This window comes from Rhinolophus sinicus, linkage group LG04 (genome assembly GCF_036562045.2).
Source record: "Rhinolophus sinicus isolate RSC01 linkage group LG04, ASM3656204v1, whole genome shotgun sequence".
NCBI lineage: Eukaryota > Metazoa > Chordata > Mammalia > Chiroptera > Rhinolophidae > Rhinolophus > Rhinolophus sinicus.
In genome coordinates this window covers 4,174,554-4,187,307 of record NC_133754.1, presented here as the reverse complement: position 1 = coordinate 4,187,307, position 12,754 = coordinate 4,174,554, and the positions used below count along the sequence as shown (strand labels likewise).

The 12,754-nt window shown below is 44.4% G+C and overlaps 1 protein-coding gene across 8 annotated transcripts in view; it reads right to left on the bottom strand.

Moving 5' to 3' along the window:
- Nucleotides 1-12,754, bottom strand: part of MCPH1 (microcephalin 1) — a 254,860-nt gene that overhangs the window by 185,132 nt on the left and 56,974 nt on the right. For all 8 annotated transcript variants that reach the window (XM_074329290.1, XM_019717760.2, XM_074329293.1 and 5 more), the window contains 2 exons: nucleotides 6,614-6,651; nucleotides 3,997-4,159 (listed from right to left, as the gene is read on the bottom strand). In XM_074329290.1, the coding sequence (XP_074185391.1) occupies nucleotides 3,997-4,159; nucleotides 6,614-6,651 (201 nt within the window). The remainder of the gene's footprint in view (nucleotides 1-3,996; nucleotides 4,160-6,613; nucleotides 6,652-12,754) is intronic.

Genomic DNA, 12,754 nt, shown 5'->3' with positions numbered 1-12,754 from the left:
ACCTTTTAGGAGAAGACATTATTCAAGGTGATGTCACATTGGCCAGGCTAGTCTGGCAAGGGTCCCCTGGGTGACATTGCTCAGCTAGTGGGAGCCACAGGGAGTAGAGGCCACTGTGTCAAACAGGCAGTGTCCCTCACGCCAGACGTGTGGGTCAGGTAAGGCCTGTGCCTGGTTTGTTCCTGGGATGGACTGGGTGTCTCGGCCACGCCTTTTCCCAGCACCGGTGTCTCGTCCTCGCTTCATGACACCTGTCTTGGTGCACGGGAAGAAAGGGAACCAAACCCACCATAACCTGTCCCTCCTAAGTCATTATGGATCTTGGTTAAATCATCGTCTCACCACCTTCTGTACACGTGCAAGCCCACAACCGCAGGATTAGCCTCGGTCCTCTGCCCTCTGCACCTGCAGCCATCCTTGAGAAAGTCGCAGGACTGACCTTCACAATACTGTCCAAACCACAGTGCGTCTTGCTGCCTCTCCGCCTCCTGCCACCCAGTCCACGCTTCAGCTTCTCCAGTGGAACGCGGATGGCAATGAGCTAGAAAGCTCACCTGACACCACTCCTGTGTCCTCACGGTGGGCGCTCCAGGCAGCGCCCAGCATCCTTTGAAACACACGAGTCAGGTCATATGGCCCCAACAGTTTCTGATGGCTCATCACGCACAAAAAAATATCATCAGACGCTTCACCATGGCCCCCTGGCTCCCTTCAGGGCCTGCTGTCTCGTCTCATCTTCTATTAATACTGTCTCTCTTGGCGGCTCAATCCTGCCTTCTTGCTCCTTCTCAGGTGCACCGTCCCAGCCTGAGGGCGTCTGCCCTCATTGTAGCGGTCCGGTGCCTCCAGGTCTGGATCTGGGTGCCCCTTTAGAGGTACTGTCTGGGAACGCCAGCCCGACACGGGAGGCCTCGGGTCCTGTGGGAGGCGGGGGCGCGTCTGCTGGGAGTGGAGTTTGGGGCTACACTCCTGGGGGAGACCAGGGCCATCTGCCCCGCGGCCAGCTGGTTCACCAGGCAGTCCGACCTGCAAGCCAGATGCATCCAAGCGGTGGCCTGCGTCATCGCTGCTTCCCATTGCCGAGCAGATTTCCGTGTGTGGACAGACTAATTCATTTATCCATTCACATGCTCAGGGACATTTGTGTCGTCTCCGGGTTTGGGGGATTATTATTAGCAAAGCTGCTACAAACACTGGTGTACAGATGTGAGGGTGAGTATACGCCTTAGTTTCTCCTAGGCAAATACCGGAGAGGGGTTGCTGGGCGGGCGGTGATGCGCCCGTTTGACTTCATACGATCATAAGTGTTTTGCAGAGTAGACACAAGATTTCCCAGTCCCAGCAGCCGCACGTGAGCGCCCAGGCGCTGGGCGTCCTCGCTGGAAGATCGCCAACCTATAAACGATTTGGTAACGTAGACTTCCTACTGGGCACGTGGGGGTATCTCACTGAGCTGTTACATCGCAGGTAACAACCTTGAGCATCTTTTCAGGTGCTTATTTGCCACCTGCACAGCTTAACGTGCTCAGAAGTATTTTCTGGTTGGTTTTTGCTTGAGTTCGTTTTCTTATTTTTGAGTCTTGAGAGTGAGTCTTCATATACACCATGGATGTTAAGTCTTTTGTCATACGAGATCGGCACATGTTTTCTCCTGGTCATTTTCTAATGTTCTTCAGAGTAAACACTTTTCATTTTGATGAAACGTAAGGTGTTAAATTTTTTCTCTTAAACATCATGGTTTTGGTGTTGCATCTAAGAACTGTTTGTCTAAACCAAGGTCATAAAAACTCCTCTCCCAGGCTTATTTCCAAGAGTTTGATCATATTACGTTTTCACCTAGGATCCATGTCGACGTAATTTTTATATATAGCGTGAGGTATAGGTTCATTTTTTTTACATACAGATGACCTATTTTTCCAGCACCATTTGTTGAAAAGACTGTCCTTTCTTCACTGAATTGCTCTGCACCTTTGTCAAAACCAGTGGACCATATGTGTGTGGGTCTTGTTCTGCCCTCTCCGCTCTGTTCCATCATGTCCATCCTCTGTCAATACCGCCTTGGCCCGACAAAGAATGTCTTCAGATCTCGTAATGTCAGTCCTCCAACTCTGGTCTTCCTTCAAAATTGTTCAAGCTATGCCAGTTCCTTTTTCTCTACATATACATCTTAGAATCAGCTCTCCTACATCTTCAAATGATTCATCTGGATGTGTTAAATCTACAGATCATTTTGGGGAAGGGGGGCATGTTAACTACATGGAATCTTCCAACCATGAACAGTGTGTCTCTCCATTGAATTCCTTCATTTTTTCTTAAATCAGTGTTTTGTAGTTTTTGGCATTACAGATATTACGCATATTAGGTTAGTTTTACACTTAAACATGCCAATGTTGACCTTATATTATTGTATCCTGACATTCTGCTGAACTCACTAATTAGTTCCAAGACCTTGTTGGAGATTTCTGGAAACTGTCTACATAGACAATCACGTTATCTATAAATAGAGTTAGTTCCATTTCTTCCTCTCTAACTTAAATTTCTTTTATTTCCTCTCCTTATGTTACTGTTCTTATACTTTATTCAGTCACTTATGTGACTGAGCGACCCTGGTTCTTCCCTCCAGGCAGAAAGGTCCAGGTGGGGAATCCTGACTGCACCCTGGGAGTTTATTAAATAACATGCTTTACTTCCTTCCTTTCTCACTGTTAGTGGTTAATCCCACACACAGTAACTGTCAGCTGAACTTGCATCAGAGAGAGAACACTGGCGACACGGAGCAGAAACGTGAAGGCCTACCAATGGCAGCAGTGGATGCTGGTTCTCATGTCTGACCTGTCTGGCCTGCTCCAAGTCCCAGAAGAATAGGTTGGTTATAGAACCAAGCACAGATACATATATTCACAAAAGAGAAAGAACATTTTTCATCTGGGATATGAGGGAAGAAAGAGCTGACTGATGAAGAGACACTCTGAACTGGACAGACAGAACACAGGGTATTCATTCCTGGAAGATGGAATTATAAACGCAATTCATGCAAGAAATTTGTGGGTCAGAACTAATACATAATAAAGTAAGGTAATCCCCAATTGCCACCAATGCAAATAGAACTTTCTGAGGGAATTTCAACTTCATGCCTTTAAGAACTAATGTCTTACACCTCTTGTACCAGAAGGCTCAGGGTTAAATCATGACGTGGGAAAAAGACCACAGCCATTCTTAAAAACACATCTGCAGTTTCTCTGCATATTATAATACTATTGGTTTAAATCAACACAGTATTGTACAATACATTCTTAGGGGGAGGAGGAAGGAGAGCAGACACTTAGCAGATGCAAAATAGTACCACAAGTAACAAAGGAACACCAGTCTCATCCCAGTGCAATACTTCAGAGTGACCAGAGGTTGAGGAGCAAAATAAAAATAGAAAGAGTAATAAACAATTCAATTTTTAGGACTAATGAAAACAATGATTTTAAAAAAATAAATAAATAAACTACCTTTAATGCACAGAACTTAGGGCAAGTCATGTTACAGATAGATATGCGTAAGATAAAACATATCCAAATGGGATTAAATGAACATGTTTCATCCTAAGTAAACCCATCTGTAAAAACAATCACTGAATTCTTTTGGCTTTTTAAACCATCACTAACATAGGTCACATTATTTCTCGGTCAAACACAGAAGAAAGTGCATTTGACTGTGAGAACATGCAATCTGCGTTTTCCTTCCAAGTCTGTCCTAATCTGATTGGTGCCTGCGGCAGAGGGGTCATCTTCCTCGCGCCCTGGGTCCTCCCTGCACTGCGTGTCCATGACCAGTGGTGGCTGCAGGTGACAAGTGAAGGAGACTTCAAGGAGAGAACTCATTCACGGCCCAAGAAAGCGTGTGGACACACAAGCATGTGCATGGGCGTCACTCTAGTGTCGCCACCAGGTGACCAAATGTACCGAAGTGCCTTCAGTTTGAGCCTCCGTCACTCAAGCACAGGCTTACCCATTCGTAGGCGAGAATCCAGCAGCCACGCGCAACGCCCAGCAGCACATTCAGCGTGCGCAGGGGTTTCCCTGCCAGCACGTGAGTGGTGGTTCCGCACACTTCAGAGGCCAAGGAAAAGCCTTTCAATTTGTCCACAACCCGGATGACGATGTCCTGCTTTCTATCACATAAGGGGAAAAAAAAATCAAGTAAAGGTTTCCTCCATACGAACATCAAGGTGATCACATTTAAAAAAACAAGAAGGAAAAAAAACTAGAAAGCTAAAAATTTCACATTGATTTTGGCTACGGTGTTCCTGTCTTAATTTCTGTACTGTGTGTAACTTGAAATGTGGGGAAATAGAACAACTTCAGATCTCAACTCCAACCGTCTACTTCACCGGCTGAGAAAAGAGGCCAAGGCTGTAAATGGCCCCTCCTGCCCCCAGCCCGGGAAGCCAGACCTCCTGCCCCAGCCCCGGGCTCCTCCTGCCCCAGCCCGGGCCCCTCCCACCACAGCCCGGGCCCCACCCCCCCCAGCCCGGGCCCCTCCTGCCCACAGCCCGGGCTCCTCCCCCCACAGCCCGGGCTCCTCCCACCACAGCACGTACTTCCGCTCTAGGTCTACGCGATCTAATCTGTAGGTCAGGACTGAGCTACACACTTGCATAGTTTATTTGGAAAAGATCACATCTATTGAGTGTTAAACACACTGTTTTTCTACTAAGGGGGTGGGGAAGGCCCTTTTCAGCAAATCGTCAGATCAAGTCTCAGGACAAATGTGACAGAGGCTCCTTATTTCACAAAGTTCATCACTTTACCTTCTGAGAACGTGTCGTGTATTGGTTTGATAGGATTTCAAACCCACTTGTGACAAAGACAAAAAAAAAGTCATTTTTAGAAGTCAAGTTGTCTCGATCTAAGGATGACGCAGTCGTGCCAGGATGTCTTTCCCTCCGCCGCCTTGGTGATGAGAAGCCAGCAGCTCAGCGGCTGGGGGCGCTGCAGGGCCGACCCGGGAGCCACGTGGAGCAGTAGCTATGGCGGGGCAGGGACACTGGGACTCTGCACACAGCGTCTGTGGGGCCTATCGACGGTTTCCCTCTGGGAGAGGCACACTTCGCTGGCCTAAACAGCTTGAGACTGTGGTCCTGCCGTGGCCAAGGTGACAGTTGGGTTGGCACTGGTGCTAAACCGTGTAGCGGTCTCCAAAAGAGGTGGGGCTTCCGCTCCTGCCCTGGCGAGGTGGCACAGCTGCGCAGGGTCCCTGCAGTGCTAGCCCTCGGGGCAGCCAGCCTGCCGCCAGCATGAGAGCGACTTGCCACGGCAGCAGGGGCCTTCCTTACTGCACTGGCAGCGGGGGCAGCTCGTGGTTGGTTAGAGCTGCGTCTCCGCAGAGCCCACTTCTATAAAAGAGTCTGTCTCCGCTAAACTTGGACCTCACTGCTTTCATCTCCGCTGGCCTGGAGCAATAGTGTCCTTAACCTGTCATCATTTGGGAGCACCTTATTTCTTCACTGGCTCCTTCAGAGACCTTGCCCTGTACACTATTGGCTTGTGACGTTCCAGCGGTGAGCCTGGGTTACGTAAATGGCTGGCAAAAGCGGACTCCGTCTCCGCGCATGATTTTGCCACCAAAATAAAAAACGAACCCCAGCTCTTATTCTTAACTTCACACGAGAAGTATAGGTGGGGAAAACGAATAAAAAGGCAATATGGACTACATGAGAAGTTTGATTTTCAAGCCTTTGAGAAAATAACCAGCTGTTAATGTCCTTGTATTTGGGGCAAAAATATAGACTTCTTAAAATATTAGAGCCGTACTCAGTATCCATTTCTGTATACTACTTAGAGTGTTCAGTATATTTCAGAAGACATTAACACAAATTGTGAGCAGACCACTTTTTCACTAACTAATGCACGGTGTTCGAATTACCAATCCTTTCAGTTTCCTGCCAGGGGTAGGAAAAGGGTCTTGATACTGACAGTGTGTTAAACATGCGCTCTTTCTGCAGCCTATTTTTCACTGAAATGTCCCAATGTTTGGATGAAACTCTGAAAACCTTAAAACCTACCATGGATATAAAGAGACACGGTTTTCCCCTGTAAACAGGAACTCAAAAATCTCTTACAAAGACTGTGGTGCGGTATTTTTGTTGGATGTGCTTTACTGTGTCAGATGTTTAAGGAAAACGATAAGAGCTTGCCAGGGATTTGTGAACAAATGTGTGCGTGGCTGCTGTAATACAGTCATACAGTTGTAGGAAGCTTCCCACCAAAGCATTTACGACTCTAAGGGAAATGTCTCAGGCAGCCATGCTCCATTTACCAAACGTGAATGGCGTGAGGGCGGTGGACATGCACAGCCACCAGGTCAGCTAGCAAGAGGAAGAGCAAAATACTGTAACTTCTCAATGCTGGCTCCGCAGCTCACGGGGTCTTCAGCCTAAACTGCCTATGGTCCTTTGACCACCTTTTTCATGTCCAGTGATCTTCTAGCTCAGGTTTTAATTACAGATAGTGATAGTGATACAGTACAGACCTCTGAATGGCCTAAAAGCACACCATTCTAGTATACGAAAGAAGGGCTAAAATTTTACATTGAGTAGGAAGTTTTGAAAACAACGAGTACTTACTCAGATGGCATGCTTGTCATGACTAATGTTCTTGTTGGCTAGAAAGTTCAAAAGAGAAGGAACAAAAAACAGTCAAAAATATAAAAAATATTTTTTCCCCATAGAAATAAACTTCAATACGTTTTTTGAAAACCTCTATCACTTAAAAATAAACATTTAAGCATATATCAAAGAAAAAAACTTTATATTCCTGGAAAGAAAATAGCCCAAGAGATGGAAACTCAGATAATACCCCCAATCCAATCCAAAATAATTCAGGACATGAGGTAGTAGAGGAAAACAAAAGCTCTCTCTCTGGAAGTCCGTTCTGTCAGCCAGCAGACCCGCCGATGTGCCATGCTGGGGAAGGCCTTCCAGGGAAGGATGGGAGCAGAAAGGCATCCTTTTGCAGGCTGAGGAACCATTTTCCCTAAGCTTCTCGGTACTGTATCCCTGTCTCACACAGACCTACACATACTGCTTCTGCTTCTGGTGAGTGGATCAATCAAATCACTAGCACAGACAACGGGACTGCTTATTTATGTGTTCGCATCTGCTACTAATTGCAATTGTAAAGTTTTTTTTATTTAAAATTTTAAATACTCTTTTTTACTTACATAATAAAAGCACGCTTACAACAAAAAAATTAAAGGCTTTGGAAATATTTCATTACACATAAAAATTCCCCTATAATTCCACCAGCCAGATATAACTACTGTTGAATAATTTGGTATATACTCCACCAAATGTTCTTTCTACGGGAGTGTGGGTATCTATAATTTTTGAAAGAAAATAGAAATGGACTCACATTATTCATACACTCTTGTGACTCATAAGCTGTATGTCAAATGCAAACCACCACACAGCATAACCATGAACCACTGCACGCCTGCTCATGTCCTGAATGGTCCATGTGAATAAATGAGGAGGGGGAACAGAAAGGCATTCAGAGGGCCCCAGGTGGACACGCATGGTGGAAGGGAAGGGGCCTGCGTGCTACATGTGCACATGTGGGAAAGGCAGAGGGGGGAGCATGGAGAGAGAATACGAATGAAAAAGGCATCCCTAGGACGAGCGTGGGAAGCGGCAGACGAGCTACATAACGATGACTGCTGCCGGCTTTCCAGTTATCCCTCCAGAAGGTCTGCCGTTCGCGCTCATCGGCTTCAGATACATGTGAATAGCTGTAGCACAGCTCCCTGGGTTGAGCCTGGAGACAAGGCCTTTCCATGGGCGTCTCTAATCATCGAGTAAGATTCTGGCTGAAACCCAATCATGCTCAATGGCATCCTTGAAGGAAAACTACGCAGGCCCAATGAGGTGACCAGCCCCCAGTGAAATCCAAGGGCAGCCCATTCCATGGCGTCCACTTTCTCCTGTGGAAGCATCCGAAAGAAGTCAGTGGGCAGTACCCCAACTCAGGGACCAAGGGATGAAGGGAAATGGGAAAGGAGATGTTCTTCACTGCTACCCAACCTCTACAATGCTGGGCTTCTCCTCCACGACTTTGCCCCTGGACCTCTTCTGGTCTTTACCTAGACTCACTCCCTATGTGAGTTCTCTCACTGCTCCGTGGCTTATGCCCCAGCCTATTGCTGACAGCTCCCAATTTCCTAGCACTACTGACCTATTTCCTGACACCCACATTGAAGTTTTCCACTGCCTACGTGATGTCTCCATTCGGAAGTCTAAGAAGGATCTCAAATCTAACAGGTCCAAAACGAAGATACTGCTCTAGTCAGGCACTTAGCCAAGAAAAAGAAATAAAAGACATCCAAATTGGAAAGGGAGAAGTAAAATATCCCTATTCACATGAGATGATCCTACATGCAGAAAACCCTAAACAATGCTGCAAAACTGTTAGAACTAGTAAATCAATTCAGCAAAGTTACAGATTACAAAATCAACATGCAAAAATCAGTTGTATTTCCATTTATTAGTAATGAACCATTGGGAAAGGAAATTAAGAAACAATTTCATTTGTAATAGGATAAAAAAGAATACAACTCAGGAATAAAGTTAATAAAGGAAACAGAAGAATTGTACACTGAAAACACTGATGGAAGAAATTAAAGAAGGCCTAAATAAACAAAAAGATATCCTGTGTTCATTCATTAGAAAACAACATTGTTAAGATGTAAATACTATCTAAAGCAGACTCAATGCAATCTCTACCAGAAACATCTGTGGAAATGAAAAAAATCCATCATTAAATTCATAATGGAATTCCAAGGGAACCCAAATAGCTAAAACAATCTTGCAAAAGAACCACAAAGTTGGAGATCTCATAGTTCCCAATTTCAAAACTTACTACAAAACTATAGTAATCAAAACTGTATGGAACTGGCATAAAAATAAATAATAAGAACTAAAAGTCCATAAATAAAGTCTCACATCTGTCATCATTCAGTCTCTTTGAAAAATGGTGTTGAAAAAACTGGGTATCCAGTTTATATGCTATATACAAAAATTAACTCAAAATGGATCAAAGATAAATTTAAGAGCTAAAGCTATAAAACTCGTAGAAGAAAATATAGAGGGAAATCTTCATGACACTGGATTTGGTAAGGGTTCCTTTAATAAGGCACCAAAAAGCATAGGTCAAAAGGAAAAAATAAACTGGATATCATCAAGATTAAAAATGTCTATGCATCAATATTTATGCATCAAAGAATGGTATCAAGAGAGTGAAAAGATAACCCACAGAATGGGGGGAAGTATTTGCCAATCACATATCTGATAAGGGTTTAATATCCAGAATACTAAACTCCTGGATACTAAGTATCCTGGATACTAAACTCCTACTACTCAACAAAAAAAGGGGGGAAAAAGGAAAAATGGGCAAATAAAAAAAAAAAATAAAAAAAAAGGAAAAATGGACATATAGACATCTCTCCAAAGAAGAAAAACAAATGGACAATAAACACATGAAAAGATATTCTTCACTAGTCATTAAGGAAATTTAAACCAAAACCTCAGTGAGATACCACTTCATACCTCCTAGGTTGGCTGTAATGAAAAACATGGAAAATGATGAGGTTGAGGAAAAGTTGGAGCACTTGTACATTGCTGGCTGGATGCAGCTATGGTAGAAAACAGTTTGGTGGTTCCTCAAAAAAGGTAAATACACAATTACCACATAACCAGCAAATCCTAGATATATACCCCCAAAAAAATTGAAAACAGGGACTCAGATACCTGTATGAGAATTTTCATAGCAGCTTTATTCACAATAGACAGTGGTGGAAATAACCTAAGTGTCCATCAGGAGATGAATGGATCAAATAAATCTGTATATACAGTGGAATATTATTATTCAGCCGTAAAAAGTAATAAAGCTCTGATACTTACTACAACATGGATGACTGTTCAAAATTACGTTGAGTGAAAAAAGCCAGACAGAACAGGACACATATTGTATGATTCTACACGTGTGAAACACCTAGAACAGGTCAATTCATAGAAAGTAGATTGGAGGTTACTAGAGGTGGGGCAGGGGTGAGGAATGGGGAGTTACTGCTTAATGAGCACAGAGCTTATTTTGGTGAGGAAAACATTTTAGAAATAGATATGGTGATGGTTGTACAACATTGAACACTGTCACTGAACTGTACATTTAAACATGGTTAAAATGGCAAACTTTGTTTTGCATATCTTATCACAATAACAGAAAACAACAAACCACCGATCTTCTCTCCCAACACAACCTACTCCTTCCACTGCTTCATTTGTCAATGGCAATTCCATTCTTGCTCAGCTCAGAAGCATTCACAACATGGACTTCATTTTTTCCTCACCCCCCACATCCAACCCATCAACACATCCTATCAACTCAACCTTCCAGACAGAAAATGACCAGTTCTCATCAACTGTGCTCCTAACTTCCCATCGTCTTGCATGGATCCGTATCCAGGCCCCTAAAATCGTCTAAAATCCTTGAGACTTCAGATCAACGCTCCACACGGAGCCAGCGTCAAACTGTGACAACACAGGTTAGGAGACATCGCGGGTGCTTCTCCGCACGTCATGCGGAGTCCAGGCCCGGCCCCTCTCCCTGTCTGCCCTCAGCTCCCGCACCGCCTGTCACACGTCCCCTGACCGTGACCAGCACACTCCCAGCCCAGGGGCTTTGAACTGGCTGTTTGTGCTGCCGAGATGCTCTTTCCTCAGACGTCCACGGGGCTCATACCCTCATCTTTAGGTCTTGTCTCGAGTCACCCCCCAGGGACAATGCGTCCAGGCTACCGGTCCCCACTGCACCCTACGACCACACCCTCTCGCCACTCCTTTCTTTTAGGCTTCTTTTGAGCGTTTACCACACTATGTACCTTATTGATCTTGCTTATGTGTAGGACTGTCCCGCATTTACAAACTGAATACAAACTCCACAAGGGCGCCAGCTTTTGTTTGCGTTTTCACTCGCCCCCCTCCTCCCCAGTGCCTGGCAGACAATAAGCACTCAAAACAATATTTGTTAAATACTTATTATCAAGGGATAAATACAGAATGGGAAACAAGTATGCACCCTATATAAACATGCACAGACATGTATTTTATATAATCTATTGATATCCTATCTATTAATATCCCTCAAGAAAAGGGGATTGTGACAGGCTTCGCATTGGGTCTGCATGAGGGAAGGCATGTAGAGCCAACTCAGCGGGAGGCGTCAGGACTTCTCAGCCCAGGCTAAGGGAGAGAGAGGAACTGTTTTTATACGAACTCTAAACCCAAAATAGAAGTTTAAATGAAAAGAAAAAATATACAGAAGGAAAAAATAACAAAAAACAATCCAAACAAAAAAGAACACCATGCTTCAATGTCCCTGACTTGCAGATATCTGACAAGGAATCTAAAAGACTGAAGGTTCATTTACAGGGTCCAGCTACAAAAGCTAAGACACAAGTTCTCCCTAGGGCCTGATTTTAAGAAGTGCCAAGATAGATAGCACATGCTCAGATTGGTGTGACAAATGGCCCCTGGCCTGAAATTCAGTGATGAAATGAAAAGAGCGATTGATTGTATTATTAAGAGTAACATATCTACTTATATGGTCTTATAAGTTAGCACTTGGAAAATAGACCCAGTATAATTCTCTTGGTTAATCAAGGAAGCACCTTAAACAATAACACATCCTGATATCTGCAACTTACTTGGAAATGAGTAACAAAATAGGTGGATGATGGATGGAGAAATGGATAGATATGTGATAAAGCAAACATAAGAAAGAGCTAGCTGTAGCATCAAGGCTGGAGGAGAAAAATATGAAATACTTTTTCGTGGCACAAAGGATGGCGGGGTGTCTCTACGGACACCTGTGGGCTTTGTGGAGCACACATATTCCGCAGGGTTATCTGCTTCTGGGAGGTTTACGCCTCTTACTGTCTTTGAGCTGGTTTACAACTCTGCTGGTTGCAGAAAATTGATAGTAATGCCAATAATTCTTCTCTACAGAAATGTGAAATCTGTCCAGTTCAACTGACTTCCCTCTCCCACCGGGGAAAAAGCCAGCTGTGATGTGTTAGCAAAGCCATTTCAACACTCCTAACCGTCCATCAACTATCTGCTCCATGTACAGAGAGGAGAAGAGAGGAAAGGAGGAGAGGGGAGGGAAGAAAAGGGGAGAGGAGAGGAGGGGAGAGAGAGGGAGAGAGAGGGAGAGAGAGGGAGAGAGAGGGAGAGAGAGGGAGAGAGAGGGAGAGAGAGGGAGAGAGAGGGAGAGAGAGGGAGAGAGAGAGAGAGGGAGAGAGAGGGAGAGAGAGAGAGAGAGGGAGAGAGAGGGAGAGAGAAGGAGAGAGAGGGAGAGCATATTTGGGAAATAGTCTAGTTAATATTGTTTTAGTAAGATCAAAGGTAGTTCAAATTAAACAAAATTATACTTGTTTTATTAGTGATAAAAGACAAACATTTAAAAAATAAAACACCCTTTGAAATGGGTTTTGGTATCATTTCATAGGTAAACAGTGAAAGCACGTTTCCATAAAAGAAATTGAAACGAGGAGATAAGCCACACTGGCCAAAACCACTGAGTTTGTTCATCAGGGCCCCGTCCAGAGGCGCTACCAGAATATGTTCATGTGGATCGTGACTGTATAAAGACAAAAGGAGCAAATCAAACATGACACAAGATAAAGTCTGGAAAAGGCCTTCAGGTCACTTCCT